This window comes from Protopterus annectens, chromosome 17.part0 (assembly GCF_019279795.1).
Source record: "Protopterus annectens isolate FY-2018-M chromosome 17.part0, PAN1.0, whole genome shotgun sequence".
In the NCBI taxonomy this organism is placed as follows: Eukaryota; Metazoa; Chordata; order Ceratodontiformes; family Protopteridae; genus Protopterus; species Protopterus annectens.
Genome location: NC_056751.1, coordinates 300888985 through 300902994, shown reverse-complemented (window position 1 = coordinate 300902994; position 14010 = coordinate 300888985). Strand labels below are relative to the sequence as shown.

The window sequence follows — 14010 nt, the reverse complement described above, 5'->3', positions numbered from 1 at the left end:
CTTCATTGTAAATATACATTTGATATGAAGCATTTTTCCTCAGGCCTCTGCTGAAAAAGGGAGTTGCGCCCAGTTGGACTTTCCTGGTAAATGAAAGACAATAAATAAATATATTCATTTACTAATTGCTGCATTATTAAGTATGGAATAAAATGTTGCTAAGTATAATTTGAAATGACTTTTAATTGGAAATATGCATAAAACAGAGTTTCATCTGTGATGTTTTATATAAAATAAATACTATCCCATTGTTTTATTGAACTAAGGACCCTTACCATCCAGTGTTATAAAGGCTTCTCCACAGGATGCCCAGACTTCGATGGGATTCCTAAGGATTGAAGTTAGTAGGTCTTCATCTACAGCTTTCAGGTCATTTACAGTTACCTGTGGCAGTACCTGCCCATTCAAAGTGTTCTCATCTTCGGTTTGGATCACTAAGAATAAAGAAATGAAAGAAATATATTACAAATTTTATAACTGAAAACAGAGGTTCCATCTTCTCATACTGTTTTTATAATATACATCACCTACAGGTTCCATTTCCTTCCATTTGCAGTTCCAAGATGGTAATGAGTTCAGAATGAATAGAATAAATAAAATAAAATAAAATCATTGTATTTCCCAGAATTTCCATGTATGAAACTTGTGAATTTGCCTTTTTTGTTTAACATTTTCGTATAGAAAATATACATTCATTTGATACTCATGAATAAAAAAACACAGGTACAAAACCTGTATTTATGTGTAGAATTAAAAAATAAATAAATAACACCATTGAAATTAGCTAGGAAAAATGTCTACAGCTTATAAATACCTCCCTGTGAGTTTTTATTTTGCTCTACACCTAATCAGGACAGATTGTAAGGGGAAGATTAGTACAGTATGTGCCAATCACGGTTGGGAGATTAGAGTGGGATCTGATATGCAGGAGTAGGATACTGTGGACATCAGTTTCCTCCATTTACTAGGAGGAGATATAGGGAAAAGAGGAGATGTACTAATGACCTTATAGATTCATGCTGCGATATGGATCTGCTTTAAATGCTGGAGGAGTATGGACTGGATGTCATTGGACTGTGATTACTGATAGGCCATTAGGGTGAGGTGGCAGACATGCAGTCCTCTTTATACTGAGTGAAATGAAGTAAGAAGCGGACTCAGGACAATGCTTCCTAATAGGTTTGTAGGTACCTACATGAAACACTGATTGCTGTCATTGCAGAAGGAATCTGGTTAATGACCCTGCAAAGGTATTAAAGGGAATGTGCTTATGGTATTAGAAGACTGACTAAAGCAGATAACATAGCACTGAATTATCATTTTGTGAGATCACTTCCCTTCAACTATTTAAATTTATTGGCCATCCTACTGTATTCCATAGTACCAGAATACAAAAGTGACCACCCCCTTTCAGACTATCTTGCTGTTTTAAAAATAGTGACTTTCCACTAAAACTTAACTTTTTAGACAGGTAAAACTTAAGTTACCTACTTTCACATCTAACTCCTCTAGTGCACATTGCAGTGTTTAGGATAAACCATTTTTTTCATTTACCTTTAAGCATCTACGCAAGACCAACAGTTATTGGAGAGCCCACATTCTGCCTCTCAATAGTCATCTTGGGATTAGTGCTTCTGTTTTCTCCTAGTGAGAGAAGGTGTGCAATTACATTATTTCCTGAAGACTGCTGATCACCAGAAAGCTTAATAACAGCTTTATAGGTGACAGTTTGGAATCTGTGCTTATATTTTGATCCTGGTGAGAGTAAGAGCAGAGTGCATTGATTCTTGACTCATTCTGGGTGGAGAGTGAGTGTCTGTGCTTAATGTACCTGACTGTTCTGGTTGCTATTCGAGGCATCCATTAGTAAAAGTCTACAAGCCTGCAGACCCTTGCATCATCTGGAACAAGACTGTGGATCACCAAACAGGTCGTGGCCTGCTTCTCTTCTTGGGACTTGTGTTAACATTTTGCTTCTGGTGAGAGAAGAAGCAAAGGAGCATTGTATACCAACAGAGTGAAGCTGTGCTAAGACCAGCATTAGTAGTAGCCAGGCAGTAGCCATTCATGTGACTCTCCTCTTTTCATTATTCTTGACAAGCTAATTCTTTGTTTTCAGTAAGTACTGATTGATTTCTTTCTAACTTCAGAATATCTGCCTAAATACTTCATCCTTAAATTTTCAAGGTCTACGTATTAGTCTCCTCTCAAGTGTTTAGCAGTGCTCTGTACAGACTCAGACACCCTGAGTGGCATTTTTCCTGTAAAAGGAATATATAAGGAAACAGCTCCAGTACTTAGTAATAATGATCATCCCTCCTGGGATGTCTAAAGGTCAGTTCCCTGTGCTTTCTCCTATTAACCTGGTGAACTTGGGCATTCTGAGGCAGTGTAGCAACTACCTCATGTACACAGACAACCCTCTCCTCTTATCACCCAACACTCAGATTTGTGAGATATGCACTTATATATCCAAATTGGAAGCCATGCCCTCTCAAGCCAAGACCAGAATAGCTGGTCAAGAGGAGAAGGTCAACATCTGCCAGCGCACCGCATGCAGTGCATAGACCTCCAGGCCACCCACCATCACAGCTCTCACATAAAAACACAAACTACACACCAACCTTTGTGGAGGCTCTCAATGGAAATCTAACAAAAAACAGCAGAGACCTCCAAGGCAGAAACGCAATCGACCACCACAACCCAGCACCAACTACAAGACACATAGCACACCTACACACCTCACCTCAACCTAAGCCCCTGAGGCAAAACAGCTTGCCCAATACACTAATCATAGGTGACTCAATAGTGAGGCACACTGATGTCCCACTCACTAGGTTGAATAAGGAGAAGGTAACAGTCAGCTGTCTATTAGGTGCCAGAATCCGACACATAACACATGCACTCAGATCACTCCACAACAAGTACAAGTATGACTCTGTCACTGTCCTTGTGGGTGTGAATGACCTGAGACACACCTCCCTGGACTACATAAAAAGGATATGGAGGAGCTCTCAGATTATGTGGCCCAGGCAGGTATGACCATAGCATTGAACAGCATCCTAATGTCTCCCAGAATGATACCGCACTACAAGCAGAAAATGATTGACTTCAACAATTGGCTAAGTTTCTGATGTCATTCTAATGGGGTCCAGTATCTGTCTGCTTGGAATGACATGATTAACAGACCTTGATACTTTGCAAGAGATGGCTAGCATTTGTTACCCCTGGGTTTCCAGATACAGGTTAAGGCTCTTGCAACCCCTATAGTGCCTTTTTAGGTGATGTTCCAAAGACCAAATTACCACCATAGCAGCTACAAATAAATAAATTCAATCTGAGGATCATGTTGCTCAATTCTAGAAGTCTAAATCTCAAGATGTACTTGCTCGAAGCACTCCTCAAAATAGAAAACATTGACATTTGAGCTGTAATACAGACCTGGTTTAAAGCAGCAGAAAGCAACCCGGTACTACCAGGCTATACCTCATTCCACACCTTTCGGCCCCTGAACATGGACCAAACCTCCAAAGGCAGTGATGCCTCCATATTAATAAAGGATATGCACACCTCTAGACTAGTAGCCTAGCATAACGCATCTGTGATATTTCAGGTACAACTAACATTGGGTAAGATGGTGATTCAGGTAGCAGCCTGCTATAGGTCCCAACCATGTCCCAAGACTCTTGATCCACATTCCTAAGCAACCTAGAAACTATTAGGGTCCAACCCAATACTCTCACACTAGGTGGCTTCAACTATCCCTCCATCAACTAGGAAAACTACTCATGCACCAATACACTGGCTCAACGCTTCCTGGAATTCATCAATTCAAATGCCCTGGACCAGGTCATTCTTACCCCCACTAGAGGAAGCAACATCCTTGACCTGGTTATTACTAACATGGACAACCGTTGCTCTACACTAATAATCAATTCCTCCCTGGTGAGATCCGACCACAAACTAGTCACCATGGAAATCCACATCTCACCCACACCCCTAGCAAAGGTAACCACCATGAAAAACTTCTCCAAAGCTGACTTTGGGCTCCTAAAAACAGAGGCACCTATGTTAATCGAAAATAGATGGATGGCTGTCAAATCATACACCAATGCCCTGTACAAACACATACACAAATGCATGGAACTAGTCATATCCAACAGAATCAAGACTCTCTCCTCCAAAAAAAGGAACCCAATCTGATGGTCCCCTGTCATTAATAAACTCTACAACAAAAGGAAGAAACTGTTGCAGAAAAAGGTGAAGTCCCAAGACTGGAAAAACTCCCTTATTAGCCTCAACAAAAAGTTAAGATCCCTCATCAAAATCTCTAAAGCCAGCTATGAAGGCAGAATTGCAGCAGACACTAAAAACAACCTACAAAGCCTTCTATAGTTATATCAAGAATCTCCACTGCAATACCCAGGTTTGCTCTGAGTTACTGCACAATGGTACTTCCTATATTGAGCCAACAGATATTGCCAACATATCGGCAGACAGATTCATTGCCACCTTTAACCCACTCCCCCCTAAAGGACCAATCACAATACTGGAGGAATGCCAGGCACCCAGCATTACTGCAACACAGGTTAAAGCTGCATTGTCCAAGGCCAAGACTATGGGACCTGACAATATCCCTGGATGTGCTTTACATGAACTACAAAGTGAACTGGCACCACATCTGTGTACCCTGTTCAATGACAGCCTCACCTCAGGCTTTGTCTCTACCGAATGGTGCACTGTTACAATCATCCCTCTCCATAAAGGGGAAGTGACTGCAGACCCTAAGAATTATCACCCCATTAGCCTGTCGAATCTGATATGTAAGGCTATGTAGTACATCATCATGGACCTAATTAACAAGGATATAGAGAATGCCCTAACTCTAGATCCCACGCAATTTGGTTTTGTGAAAGGTAGATCATGCCTGCTGAACCTGGTTGACTTCTTTGAGTCAGTCACCAGAGCTGTGGATGAGAGCAAGGCAGTTCATACAGCCTACCTCAATCTGGCCAAGGCCTTTGATAACATTCCCCACTCAGGAATTATTGATAAACTCACCAAACAAGGAATCAACCCCTATATCACTAGGTGGGTTGCAAACTGGCTCACAGATAGAACCCACAGTGTGAAAGTAGCAGACTCCAAGTCAGACTGCCGACCAGTCATGAGTGGAGTCCCACAGGGATGGGTCCTGGGTCCTCTGATGTTTGGCATCTACTTCTCAGAAGTCCAGGCCAACACGGAGGGACTCTGGTTGACCAAGTTCACAGACAACTGCAAACTAGGAGCCATTATTAACTTCCCAAGTGATGTAGACATCCTACAGAAAGGCCTCACTGAGACCAATGACTGGTGTCGAAACCATGGCCTTACACTTAATGCCAAAAAACGTGTTGTCATGCCCTTAGGGAAAAACTCAGTTCCCACTATTTACCACATCGATGGGAGCCCACTGAACACTGAAGGTGTTATAAGAGATCTGGGGACACAGGTTGACAGCAAACGCTAATTTGACCACCACATTGTAACTGTGGTTAGAAAGTCCTTCTATGTAGTACATCTCATTATCAAGGATTTTGCATTCAAGAAGAAAGAGGTCATCATCTCTCACTACTGTTCCCTCATTAGGCCAATCATTGAGTATAATGCCCCATTTGGCATGTACCTCACTAGACACATGCAACAGCTGGAAAGGCCACAAAAGTACCTCCCGAAGAGGATCCTAGGCCCTAAACACGTCTTACACAGACAGACTCAAAAATTCCTGCTATTCTCTGTCTCATATTGCCTACTAAGAGGCGATCTCTGCTTGACTTACAAAGCCATGTCTGACCCAGCTCTGTTAGAAATGCTACATCTAAAGAAATCCAAATCCCTCCACACCACACACTCCAGAGACCACAACTCATTACGACAATCAACAGAACATGCTGGAAGGACAGGTTCATAATCCACAGACCGCCCATGCACTGGAATAGACTTCCCATACATGTCAAGCAGAGCACCTCACTGGCCCTCTTCAAGAGAAATCTTGATGAGTGGATGGGAAATAGAAAGTTCACCTTGAGGATCACTCCAGTGGCTTTACTTAATAGAGGCACTGGGAACTAACGTCGGGCAGGACGATGCCAGGGCACTTCTATGGGCTAGACTTGTAAAGGCTCCAGGGCCTTTAGCCTAGTACACACCTATGACCCTATGAAGTTAGGAAGGGGTAAACTATTGTACAAACTCCTGGATAGCTGGAGACTGCTACAAAAGGTCATCCTGGACTACAGCACAACTTCAAAAACAACAGGAACAGAAGGCATGGTTGGATTTCAATTATAGCCTAACCACAAGCTTTGTTCCTGTGGAATGGAGAACAGCAACAGCTATTCCCCTCCACAAAGGTGGCCTAGCAACAGACCCAGGAAATTACAGACCCATAAGCCTGACCAGCCTCATCTGTAAGGCCATGGAAAGTATCATTATGGACCTCATAAATAAAGACATAGGTGACCTCCAAATCCTGGATCCTACCCAATTTGGCTGCGTCAAGGGGAGATCCTGCCTGTTAAATCTGGTGGATTTCTTTGAAAATGTGACCAGAGCCGCTGATGAGGGCAAATCTGTGCACAGTGCATACCTCGACTTGGCAAAGGCTTTCAGCATAACCCCACATTCAGGCATTACTAATAAACTTTGTTGTAAGATGGGTTGCCAACTGGCTCACAAACCAGATACACACTATCAAAGTGGGTGACTCTACATTGACCATCAGACCTGTTACCAGCAGAGCACCACAGGGGTCAGTGATGGATTTTTTGGTATATACTTCTCAGAAGTTCAGGTCAAAACAAAGGGGTTGCGCTGGACCAAGTTTGCAGATGACTGCAAACTAGGTGCAATCATTGAATCCCCAAATGATGTCAGTATACTCCAGGAAGGTCTCACTCAGACCAACGACTGGAGTATTAGTCACAGTCTCAAAGTGAATGCAAAGAAATGCATCATCATTCCCTTCAGCACAAACAATGTCCCTTCACACTATTAAATCTATAACAATACCCTAAGTACCCACAAAGTGGTAAGGGACCTGGGATCACAAGTTGACTGCAACCTTAACTTCAACCACCATGTGTCTGCTGTAGTAAGAAAAGCTTTCTATGTAGCACACCTGATTAGTAAAGGCATTGTCTCAAGAGCAAAAGCAGTTATAATCCCTCTATACTTAGCACTTATCCAGCCCATAACTGAGTATAATGCCCCATTCGGCATGTACCATAGAAAGCACCTGCAGCAAAGAAGATCAAGGGACTCCAGCATGCGCCTTACACAGATCTAGTAAAGTCCCTCTCACAATACTCCATATCATATAGACTTCTTAGGGGAGACTTATGTCTGACCTACAGAGCAATCCAAGCCCCAAACTTAATGAACTTGCTGCATATCTGTAAATCAAACATGGCTAGGGCTATCCATTCCAGAGACCTAAATATGGCCTGCTACTTAAATAGGACATGCTGGAGGGACAGCTATATCTCCCAGTGACTGCTGTGTCTTTGGAACAGCTACCAATCTATGTGAAACAGAGCAACTCTATGACACTGTTCAAGAGGAACCTGGATAAGTGGATGAGACACCATAAATTCTTACCAGATTTAGTGCCCCAAACCCTCCTGCACATTGGCAGTCATCACTAAATGCAAACCTGGTTACTGACTAGCATTTCTATGGTATTACATTAGGATGAAATGGCTAGGCTTAAAATGACCTCTGGGTCAACAGCCTAGCAATCTCCTATGATCCTATTACACTCTCAAAACACCTCCAACATTTGACATCTATCTGAGGAAACCTGCTTGGAGTATAAAAGCAGTTGTGCAAACACTTCCAAGGAAAAATCCTGACTCTTTTGGACTTTGCTGCATATTTGGGAGCCATATATATGTCCTACCACTGTTTCCATGTGACTTACTTTTCCAGTCTCTCTTCCCAATCTTTTCTAACCTCCTCTGATTGAGCCATACAGTTATTGTTTAATATTTCATATGCCCTACTAATTATCCCTTTTTTAACAGCAGCTTCTGTTTTAGATTCAACTAAAACTCTACCAGAGCAGGTCTTTCAGTTAGAATTCCCCTATTCCTGTCTCTTTGGCTGTACTCTGATATCAGTCATTGACAGGGAGGCAGTCATTAGCCTGCAGTCCAGATGTCTTTTGGCCTCTTCTCACTCTATTACCTTCATGTCTCTATTTGTTTGCTCTAAATATGTTAGTTCTTTTGCCAGTTTACTCCAGTAAATTTTAACTACCTCTTGTCTATTCTCTGTACCCTAATAGCAGTCATCCCTACTGGTAGAATCTAATTCCACCATTCCCATGTTGACTTACTTCTTAGAATAGTTTATGCTACTTTATAAATATAATATTCTGTATGGCTGCTGTTATTCTCCTTAATGATCTGCATCCAAAATCCCACTCTCTCTTTATTTCTTGATTTTTCCCCATGCTTCATCCTCACCATTCCTTTCCACATTGAATTATAGCTTTCTGCTTACATCACATATATGATCTTTAACTGTTTAGCTCTAAAATATTCTTTCAAATCAGGTAATCCTAAATCACCTTGTTCTAGTTGAAGGCTCCACTTATCCCACTTAACCCTTGTCCTCTTACCCTCCCAGATAAAATCTTTGAACTCTTTATTAATTACTGTCCAAAACTTCTCCATGGTTGACAAAAATAAGCATGACCTGTATATAAAACGAAAGGGACTAAACCATTTTCACTCCTTGTGTCTTGCTATTTATATCCATAAGCACAAGCTTCCAATTTCTCATTTTTTTGTATTATCTTTTGTTTAGTCTCTTGAAAATCTTATTTAATCATGTCCCCATAAATATGGCTACTGTTTAACCAATTTATGTATGGGTATGTATTTGACATCTACAGCCTTTATTTTGTCTTCATTAATTTTATATCCCAAAAAGACCTGAAACTATCTCAGAATGTTCCACAACATTGAAATGTCCTTTTCTGGTTTTATCTGGTACAAAATAATATAATCTGCAAATTAAGCCAACTTTTCTTGATTACCATGCCAATTATATCCTTAAATTTCTGAGTCAATTATTTTCCTTCACAATGGCTCTAAATATAATACAAATAAAGGGAATTAGGACACTCCTGCCTGGTTCCTCTTTTCAGACACAACTTATCAGAGAGGAACCCTCCCACTTTAATTTTTGCCACTGATCCCTCACACATGCTCCTAATTAACCTAATTTTTGTATCTGGGAATGCAAATGCTTCTAAAGTCCTACTCATAAAATCCAGATTACTCTGTTGAATACTTTCTCTGCATCAAGACCCACCAAGTTGGGAGGTTGGCTTAATGGCTAAGGTATTTACCTTACAAACACAAGGTGTAGGGTTTGAATCTCACAAGGGATAATTGGCTAAGCTTAAAATGGATCGCAAGGGCAGTTAGCTTATTACTAAACTGTGAACCTATGAATAACAATGATATTTTCTTACATTCTGCTTCCCTCTGAATCACCATTGTTCTATTAATGTTGTTAAATATTGCCTCTCCTCCATAAAACCACACTGATCCATATTTATCAAAATTGGCAATACATTTGAGATTCTTTTAGCTGTTATAGAGATAAACACTTTATAATCATGATTTAAAATTGAAATGGGCATATACAAAACTGGGTTTGATGGGTCTTTACCATTTTTAGGTATTACAGCCATTACAGCTTTCTTCCGGCATGTTAATGCTCCCCCACCTTTTAAAATAATGTTAAACAAAACATTCCAGATGTTTATGCCTTTCTCCCTCCCAGCTTCCAAACTTTCACAGGAATACCATCTATTTACAGAGACGTTCCTATCTTAACGTAGTTGTTGAGCATTATCTAACTCTAACCTTGGCATTGCTACGTATTCCATAAATATTTTCATTTGTGCTTTTTCTTGATTTCCACAATCCTCTGCATTATGTAAATTTTCATAAAATTTCTGAAATATTTCTAATACCTCTAAAAGATCTCTGGTTACAAGCTCTCGAAGTTTAGCAACAGCCCTTTCTACTTTCTGTTGCCCAAGTCATTGTTTTGAAAGTGTTTGTAATTTGGGATTACTATCAAAAAGTGGTTGCTTAACAGCCATCTTTCTGAATTCATACACATAAAGATACTTTCTTATTTTCTCATTAGCAGTCTTCAATTACCCCTCTTTTTGTTCTGTGAGATCCTACTTATTCTGCAATACTTTAACCTTTGTCAGCCCCTCTAAATAATTCTTGCTCCGTCTTAACCATATCTCTTTTTTTTATTTCTGCCCTATTTTTAAACTCCATTTTTTTTCTACTCACTAGCTATAACATCTGAAGCAATTGTATCTTCCCTAATAACTCTCCAGTAATTTCCACTATCCATTCCTTAAACTCCTCTCTTTTTAACAGTAGGCGGTCAAGCATCAGTGTCTCATTTGTACTTCATTAACCTGCATTTTTATCTTAGTTCTTATTGGTCCAAGACCTGAAATAGTTATTGGATGTGTATAAAAGCTTTCAATTCAATGTATATGTTTCTGTGAAATATAATTTCTGTCTAGCCTGGCCCAGTTACTGTACCTTGGGGAGTAATATTTAATTTCTGTCTCAGTTCCTACTACTGAATTCAAATCTTCCATACCAAGTCTTTTCCTAAATTTATCCAGTATTCTACTCTGGGTTTTGTTGTTGTTGTTATATTTTGCCTTCTCCAGATACATCCTTGCTGTTGCAAATCTAGTTCCAGTCCCCATCTGTAAGTAATATTCCCTGCTGAAAACTGATTTTTCCTCCCATCATTTTCTTAAGCTCCATAACAATAGTTTTATGTTGAATATTAATACATGCCAGCTTAATCCTCCAGCCTTGCCAGTGGCCCCTTACTACCACAAATCTACCATTATTTTTTCCTCTTCTGTCATTATTGGAGCTCATCAAGCAATTAGTGTACACACTCCCCTCTTCCTTTGTCCCTGATACTAAGCTGAATATCCCTTCTGAAATCCTTCCTTTATCAAATGCACATGCTCATTTCTTTCCAAGTGTGTCTCCTGTACCATTACAATATGTACAATGTATATCTCAATATATTTCAATATTTTTTCCTTTTTGTTTTTACCTGTGAAGTTATTCACATTCCAAAATAATATGTTCAGTGCAGCCAATACAATAAAAAAATTACTCCCACCTATTATATATGACAAAAATTTTAAAACATCTATCTCCTGCTTTGTGCTACATGCACGCTCTAATGTTTGGCAGATTGATATTTTATACAGTTTCCTTTTTATCTCAGTTTGAAGCCATGTCTTATTTTACAAGACTTTGTTTTAATAAAAGCTATCAAAAAGCAAAAAAAAATAAAAAAATCCACCCCCAGGACCTCCCCAAACCTATAAACTTAAAAAAACTATGTTTGTCTTCAAATAATGAAATTTAGCCCTCCTGATAGGAACAGTCATCCCAAATCAACAGCTGCACACACAGGTAAAGTCTACCCTAAAACTGAGGTTATCCATGCTAAGACACATGTTACAGCCTGTGCTTCTACTCACATTAATTCCTGTCTGTTCTTGTCTTATCTTTATTTCCCTTTCAGATGTGAAAAACAAGTTGTATGTTTTCAGAAAACATTTAATTCTAGCCTTAAGAAAAAGTGCACTGGCTGTCCTTAAATAATGCCAAATTATACATTTTTAAAAATATTAATGTAGTTTAGAAAAGCTGCAATCTCTTAATCACTTCCAATAATTTCAGATTTTGTTTTTGACTGAACTGCTTGCCCTTGTACCTTTTAATTTTATGTTCCTTTCAGTAAAGTGTCTATATCTCTCATCCGATTGCCTTCACCTTTAGTCAGCTTGTTTTCATTGAAACATAACATCAAAATATAGAGCTGCTCCTAGATCCAGATTTCTCAACTGGCACATCAGTATTTATTTGCTGAACAAAAACTGTCTATTGCATTATGATCTCTCATTTTTTAAAACCCAGTTGCATTAAAAAAATGTCATTAAATTAATTCAATGACATTAATCCAGACATTCCCCTATACAAAAGTAAAAGAAAACATTTAATTTCTAAACAATATTATAATCAGTGCTTATTTATACCCCATCCTCCACCCCAACAGCCCATGATTAAAAAATATTTACTTAAATATGATTTTTGCCCAGCCCTTCTTCTCTTTTTAGATTTTAATGATTGCTTTTCATAAAGCTTAAAAAGAGAACAAAAACAGCACCCATTTATTTTAATATCTTTATCACATACAACAATCACTGAAAATATTTTCTATATGGCATGCAATTTATATAATAAAATGCCTTATACAAATACTTTTAAGAACAAAAGTAGTTTTATTTACACTTACATTTTAATCTCTCTCCTTCTAACTTTTCCTTTTAGTGTCCTCCCAAGCATTAATGACAGGAAATGGGGTAAATGCCTGTCAGTACCCCGACAAGTTTAACAAAGTCAACAAAAATCCAATCTTTCTCTGCAACTTTTTCTTGTAAAGCCATATTTTACAAATGTGACTGATTCTTTATAGTCTCACATTTATTTACCAGTTGCAGAGCTGCTGGTCTTCTTCCCGTTCACTCCCATTTCCAAACTCTAGTTCAAGTCCAGTGTACTCCTGATTCTTCTAGTCAACTCCTGTGCTGTTTTCCTCTCTCAAACATTTTCTGTGGAGCATTGGAAAAGGCTTCACTGACAAAGTCTCTCTCTGAAACTTACCATCAGAAGAATGAGAAGCAGAGTTCCTTTCTATTTGATGGCTCACCTCTTGTTGGAAAAACTTTTCTATCTCTCCCTTAGCTTGCTCTGCATCAAAAAATGTCTTTAATCCTCCAGGAAATATATTCTGAAAACAGCTGGATACAGCAGTTTAAATATCACACCTGCCTTTCGACATTACCTGATTGCTGGGATAAATTTGCTTTTCTTCTGCCTGGTGTACAGTGAATAATCATTTTCCACAGACACTACTGCCTCCCTTTCTGCTACAGTTTTGTCAGGATCAACTCTTTCTTCTGGTTTGAATGCATTTTTACTAATAACAGCCTTGGCTGCTTTCTCGGGGTCAGTTTTGATTCATACACATGATTTGTCCTTTCATTTAACAAATCCTGCTCTAGAATACCAGTCCAATTACTTATTTGTGTTTTAACAACATTAATACAGTCCGTTCCTTCCAGTTTCTCTGGTACAGCAGAAAATCTCATGCTTTCTCTGTGTACTCTGTCATCTAACTGTACCATTTTTTGAAAACAGCTCTTCTTGAGCAGTCTCATACTCAGCCAGTATTTTCATTTTGCCATCAAATTTTTGCAGTTTTATCATTTCATCTGAATAGCCATTTACGTATTCTTTCATTTTCCAGCCTTTTGTTGTTTGAGTTGATATACTTCTTTAATATTTCATTTATTTTAATCAACTATGAGGACGTTTGATTTATTTTTCCTTTAAATTACTGGACGCAATCTTTTGTACCAAAAACTAGAGCTTGAACTGCTTTTTCTGAACAGCTGCATGTTTCGTCCCACACGATATTTTCTCTTCACCTTTTCAGGTTGATTTTCTTTCAGGTTCTCTAAATTTCTCCTCTGCTGGCATCCATGCAGTGTGCTTACTAGCTCATTACTGAATTTTACTCAAGCTGCAATATCACTAGTTGTTGTTTCTCAGTTTCTGTTTTCACACTGGAAGAGTCAAAAGTTAAGCTGTTAATCAGTAGGCAACCATCTTGGAAGTCCTAGACTGAGTATTTCTGATGCCATTTGACTTGCTGATGTGCAGTAAAACCATCAGTATTGGGTTAGAGGATGCCTTGCATGCCAGACACAGGTCACCTCTTAACAGTCTACTGAGTCTAGTTGCAGGTCTTTATGTTGGTCAATGTAGGACATGTTGTTTAGGCCTTGTATCCTTTTAGTAAGGAATAAGGAAATCACCA

The 14010-nt window shown here is 39.1% G+C and overlaps 1 protein-coding gene across 1 annotated transcript in view; it reads right to left on the bottom strand.

Moving 5' to 3' along the window:
- Window positions 1-14010, bottom strand: part of LOC122791430 (doublecortin domain-containing protein 1-like) — a 526863-nt gene that overhangs the window by 208177 nt on the left and 304676 nt on the right. The window contains exon 13 of the mRNA XM_044059172.1: window positions 276-434. Coding sequence (XP_043915107.1) covers window positions 276-434 — 159 coding nt within the window. The remainder of the gene's footprint in view (window positions 1-275; window positions 435-14010) is intronic.